This window comes from Blennius ocellaris (assembly GCF_963422515.1).
Source record: "Blennius ocellaris genome assembly, chromosome: 12".
Taxonomy (NCBI): Eukaryota; Metazoa; Chordata; class Actinopteri; order Blenniiformes; family Blenniidae; genus Blennius; species Blennius ocellaris.
In genome coordinates this window covers 22,882,420-22,888,511 of record NC_137661.1, presented here as the reverse complement: position 1 = coordinate 22,888,511, position 6,092 = coordinate 22,882,420, and the positions used below count along the sequence as shown (strand labels likewise).

Sequence of the window (6,092 nt, the reverse complement as noted above, 5' to 3'; positions counted from 1 at the left end):
TTAAAGGTGTAATTAGTAACTATAACTGTAATAAAGGGCTGATTATTTTTGTTTCTTGAAATGTAATGTGACTACTGTTTAAATCAACCTGCTTCTTAATTTATGCATTTACTAATATGTCATACCAAATGTCAGATGTTTGTTTTTTTGTTTTGTTTTTTTATAAAAAGCATAATTCAAAGTATTTCAGCATTAACACCTGTATTTTTAACGTGTGAAAATTCGGGGAGAATCCTAAATTAACAAAAAGATGGAGAAAGTCCTGTTCAAGAAAGAGTCCTGTTCAAGGGTTATTTCACATAGCGAAGGATGGTCGAGTACAAAGGGAAGAAGGGGGATGGAGAGAACAAAAAGGAGGTTAACAGAGAGAAAGAAAGCCCCCCAAAAAATGTTTAATATAACTAAATAAGCAATTCAGTAAAACAGCTACACCTTCCGCAAGTACCGGTTGTTTTCCCCAATGAATAAAATCAGAATTTGAGAGGATAACAATGTTTTTATGTTTTATTATTTCTTTTCATTTTATTGCCCGGAACCTTACACGTTGAAAGCGTCCTCTCCATCGGAAGTTTATAGATGTGGGACGGTAACGGTGAAAAGATGGCTGCGGCTGTTGTACAAATGTCCTGTTTGTATCGGGGGATGTTAGCGGTGAGGGCCACCGGCATCAGGACTCTGATCCCCGGGCTGGTGCCAACGCAGTACCGAGCCTTTTGCGTGTGGAAGGAGCCGCACATGGACTTAAACCCGTTCTTTGGCAAATATCAGGACAAGATCGAGAAGCTGCGCAGGTCAGCCGGCTAACCCAGCTAGCATCGACACGACGCCCGGAACCCCGTTTAGAAAACACGAGATTTAAAAGACATCCAGCGATTTACAGATTAACTTGCATCCTGCGCCCTTACAGAGACCGTCACCAAACGAAGGGATATCTAGAGAAATGTACGGCTTATGTAAATACTGTATCTTAGGCTGTACATAGCCAAGGAGACACGGTACAGACCAGAATGAGCCTGCCAGTTTCTATTGAGGGCAGAAAAATACCCTGTGTGACACAGCAGAGGAGAAAAAATTAAACTCAGAGGCACAAAGGCATTTCCATGTCCTTTGAGGCACACATATTACAAAATCACTCCTTTTCATGCATGCAAATCTGTGCATAAACACATATCAACTCACACATACACAAATCTAAATACACACAAGTTAATGTTACGAAAATGGGTCCAAAGTTTCCCCTACTCTTTGACCAAATGCCATCAGCATCCTGACCATATTCTATAATACCCCTGTATAAACCAGCTCTCCAGTGAAAGGATGATTTGTTTGGCAACTGATTCCATCTTCTTTTTTTTTTTGTGGGGGGGATTTCTTTCAGTACCAAACCGCAGGAGTACAAGGTTCGGCTGACGAATCGTCATGAAAACAAGGAAATTATCGAAAACGCCAAGCATGCTGAGTTCATCCGGCTCATGGATGAAGAGGTAGTGTGTCTGTTTAAGGAATGTAAAGGCCAATTAGAAAAACAAAGTCGGTGTGTCATTATAATGGGAAGCCAAATAACTTTTTGTTGTTTAGTGATGAGAGGGAAATCTTGTTTTCACACCAAACTGAGAAGATTCGGCTTCTTCAGTAACCACAACAAAAAATACTTTTGGCCACTCTTAGCGAGAAGACGTTTTCTTTTCTGCTGTGACCTGATGTGTGTTTTTGCTTGAATCTTTGCAGTTTGACAAAAGGGACAAGATGGCGGCAGAAGGAAGAGCTTCAGGCGGTTTCACCAAGAACAAGGTGGGATTTCTGGATGTTGTTCACACTGCAACTTGTGAGACTAGCTGGAGGGTTGGGAGATTAAAGACATCAGATAGAAGATGGATAAGTAGTGGAAAGTTGTGAATACACAAAGCTTTAGTCTAATCCACACTCGATCGCCCTTTGGTTTAAATGTGTCTGTCTGCAACTGTGAACTCAATAAAAGTGTATAAAAATCGATGTGTGTTCAAAACAACACACTTTTGAATTCAATTCCGTTTTGAGATGCAGATGTATTTTTGACGATTATTTCTTTGATAAAAAAAGATCATTATCAACTTAATCCTGAATTTCTTTTTTCTTATGTGTAATGAGTTCTTTTCTATTATATTGGCACATTTGGAGATCCATCTGTATCCTGTCAGCACTAATATTGATAGAATGTTTCACGCAACATAACATAACATAACATAGTCCACAGCCCCAATACGTTGAATATTTTGTCCTTAAAAAAAAAAAAACTTCTATTAATTGAACTGAGTAGAAGTTGAGTGTCACAATATTCATATTTTAAAGAATAAAAAACTTCTTCTTGGCTCTTTTTATTGAAACAACTATTAATTTATTGTTCACGTATTTTTTTATTTGAAGGAAGATATTGTTGATATTAAGGTGGGCGTCAAACAGGTGTTCTAATGATGATGATGACGGTGATGATGAAGAGTGTGAGCGACTGGTTTCTGGTTTTCCTCAGACGTTGAACTCCATCCTGAACGTGGAGTTGATCCGGGACAAGTCGAGCGAGGACATTTCTGAGGTCAGTCTGAGTCTTCACACGAATCACCGCACGACTTCCTGTTGGTCCTGAAACTTGTTTGTTTCTTTCTCAGATGTGGTTGACATATTTCTCCACCGAGGACACGGTCAGCGCCGTCATCCCGGTGAGTTTAACTCGGGGCCCCGGCGTTAGTTTTGTTTGCCTGTTATTGTTTACCTCACACGCTCGGATTGATTTTCCAATAAGCTTTTAACTCTGAGTTTTAAAACACAGTAATGTAACTTAAGCTGAGCTCTGCTAGATTATTTGAACCAGAATTGCATTAATGTTTTATTTACTTCAGGTTTATGAACCTTTTTTGCTGCTTGCATGTGCACAAGAATTTATATTTCTAATGATCTCTCTTCATACTTGCAGGCACAGATCTTTGATCTGATCATCAACAGATCCCAGTCCTGCCCAATGGTAAGAGAGCTCGGCTTAAAGAGGCCACGAATGCTGTCGGAGGCTCCATTTACACCGTCGGGTTGGAGAGGCGTGGTGAAGCGATGCACCTCTGGGTTATAGCACAGTAAATTCAGATTTTTGTCTTTTGAGGACCACGTCATTTAGTCCAAGTCTTATTTTAGCCATCTGAAAGCTTTTTAGTTCCACAGTGGACGACTAAATATTTCTCCAGAATATCCATCAGTCTGTTAGGGAATTTTATTCAGGTTTGAATATGTGAAACAGACACCGATTTAACAGTTCCAGTACAAAACATGTATTCAGTTTCATTCTGTATGTCAGAAACACGACCGTCACATTTTCACAGAAGATAATCTCTCATAAGTTAAGCATGAATCAAGTAAAGTCACCTTTATTTATATAGCACTTTAAAAAATAATAATTATTTCCTCTTGACTCATGATCGTCTTTGTCAGATGTTAATAATAATAATAATCTTAATTTGACGGAGTCTTTAAAGAGATTCTGCGTTTATTGAACAATGCTGAAGTAGGAGCAGAGCAAGTCTGTTTTGCACCATTCAAGGTGATCTAAAGGTGCCTGAGGCCAAAAGAAATAAACCCAAGAGAACAATTGATATTGGCTTTAAAAGCCCTTCAGACGCCACGTATTCTGTGAGAGCGGAGCAGCGACGACACGTTGGCTTGGTTTGGATCCTGGAAACAGTAAACCCGCTCGTGGGTCCGGCTGCTTTAATCACATTGAAGTAAATCAACGGCGTGTTCATCGGGCCAGAGACCTTTTAGTGTTTTATAAACCAGGGACAAGATTTTAAAATCAATCCTCCGACTCGCAGGAAGCCAGCGCCGTGATTTAAGGACTGCTGTGATGCTTCTTGGCAGCAGCGATTCACGTCCCCAGTTAACCTCAAACACGTTTTTAGACTGAAAAATAAAGCGACGCGTGTACAGAAGGAAGATGTAAACGCGACACAAGAAGCTGAATTTCAGTATAAACACTGTTTTCGGGTTTTGTTTTTTATTTGTATCAACCAACAAGGTTTTACATTTTATCGTACTTAAGTTTTTCTGACTCTAATCATCAGGTTGCTCTCTTTCTCACTCGCCTTTTCTGCCTTCTCTCTCTCTCTCTCTCTCTCTCTCCGTCTCTCTGTCTCTTTCTCTCTCTCAGTTTCTCTATGCGTTGCCTCAGAAGGATGGATACGAGTTCTTCGTGGGTCAGTGGAGTGGAAACGAGCTGCACTTCACCGCCCTCAGCAACATCCAGGTACAAACGGTTTTACACACGTTCAAAAACATCTACATTTTAACAGCAGTGATGTAAATAATGGTAATAGTAATAATGTTGGTTGTAGTAGTAGGTGTTGTGGTAATAATATTTGTAGTATTGATAGTAGTAATACTATGGGTGGTGTTTCATTTATTTAGTTTCAATATATAAATTGCGTTCTAGAAATGTTTTCGCAATAAATTCAAGACAAATTTAATAAAGACCTATTTCTGCCTCTCCCATGTAATCCATGAAAATAAACATTCTGAAACAAATCTGGATTTGACTTTGGTTTTAACCTGCTTCAGACATTTTTTATTTCTAATCATAATAATATCAATGATGGTAGTATTATTCTTAATAGGAAAAAAAGTCTATTTAATGGGAAAAAAGAAAAGAAGCATTTGATGGAGTAAAAACCAATTATTAAAGACATTGGGTACAAATCAATAATACTTTACAGGTAAAGATGAACATCAAATTCATGCCACAGATGAAAAAAGGAGTCTTTAAAAGTCGATGTAAAACTAAAACGCATCCTGTTTGAGCTCTGTGTGACGAAATGAATGTAGATGTGCATAATAAACATGCGCAGTGGAGTTTTGAATAGGCACATTAATAAAAACTATAGCGTGAAAATCCCAAAATAAATTTTTTTTAAACCGCTAGTCGTTCAGATGGTTGATTGTGTGTGTCTGTGTGTGTGTGTCTGTGTGTGTGTGTGTGTGTGTGTGTGTGTGTGTGTGTGTGTGTGTGTGTGTGTGTGTGTGTGTGTGTGTGTGTGTGTGTGTGTGTGTGTGTGTGTGTGTGTGTGTGTGTGTGTGTGTGTGTGTGTGTGTGTGTGTATAGACTCTAGGTGAGAATGCCCCCAGCCAGCTGATCTTCTACCATTACCCTGAGCTGAAGGAGGAGAAGGGCATCGTGCTCATGATGGCTGAGATCGACCCACAGTTCATCGTGAGTTAAAGCTGCTCTTTTGTTCGTCTCCCCGCTCATTTTGCCCGTGCTGATCTCTCCGCCCTCGCCCTCCTCAGACCGTCCACCAGGCCCAGTGCCTGGCTAATCAGGTGCAGCTGTTCTACGGCTCGCAGAGGCTGGAGACGTACCGGCTGGTGGAGACGTTCAACCACCACCCGGACGAGTTCAAGCACATGGCGGTGATCGCGGAGCTGGAGCAGAGCGGGCTGGGCGTGGCGACCGACGGTCCCTGAGGAGGACGGACGGGAAAGCGCCGTCGGCTCACCGCTCCCCACTGGGATGGAGACAAACTGCTTGAACTGAAAGGATCCGTCATAAATGCACAAAAAAGAAATAAACCATCTTCAAAACCCCAGAACTGTCAAGCCATCGGGTTTAGTGGTGAAAATTACTGGAGTCACCGAAACCTCTGTTTGCAGCCTTTCTTGGCTGAATTTGCATCTTCCTCCTGTGAACGTTGGTCTGAAGTCCCAAGTTACAACCTGAAGGAAAAGTCAGGTTGATGCCTGAGGCAGAGTTCAGCTCTTTGTGGCTCAGTGGCAAAGTAGATGTGTGCGTTGGCAAATAAAGTCATTTAAATGAAGAGTCAGTCTCTCTCTCGCTTAAGGAGGACAAAGCACTCGTAAAAGAGCGGCTACATTAAACGCAGTTTTTTTCCCCCAAGTGTTCCATTCCAACAGCCCATCCATCCATCCTTCCATCCATTTTCTGCCACTTATCCAGGGCCGGGTCGCAGAGGCAGCAGTCCGAGCAGAGTCGCCCGGACTTCCCTCGCCCCAGACACTTCCTCCAGATCTTCCAGTGGCACCCCAAGACGTTCCCAGGCAGAGATGAGATCCCGTGGTCC

General features: G+C 41.5%; 1 protein-coding gene across 1 annotated transcript; it reads left to right on the top strand.

Annotated features, from left to right (window-relative positions):
• Positions 1 to 576: 576 nt before the first annotated feature.
• Positions 577 to 5,830, top strand: atpaf1 (ATP synthase mitochondrial F1 complex assembly factor 1; the record flags this gene model as incomplete). The annotated part of the gene is made up of 9 exons (XM_080506817.1): positions 577 to 791; positions 1,379 to 1,484; positions 1,729 to 1,791; positions 2,507 to 2,569; positions 2,643 to 2,693; positions 2,948 to 2,995; positions 4,169 to 4,264; positions 5,117 to 5,224; positions 5,302 to 5,830. The coding sequence occupies 9 exons, from the start codon at positions 577 to 579 to the stop codon at positions 5,476 to 5,478; spliced, it is 927 nt and encodes a 308-aa protein (XP_080362943.1). The 3' UTR covers positions 5,479 to 5,830.
• Between the last annotated feature and the right edge of the window lie 262 nt (positions 5,831 to 6,092).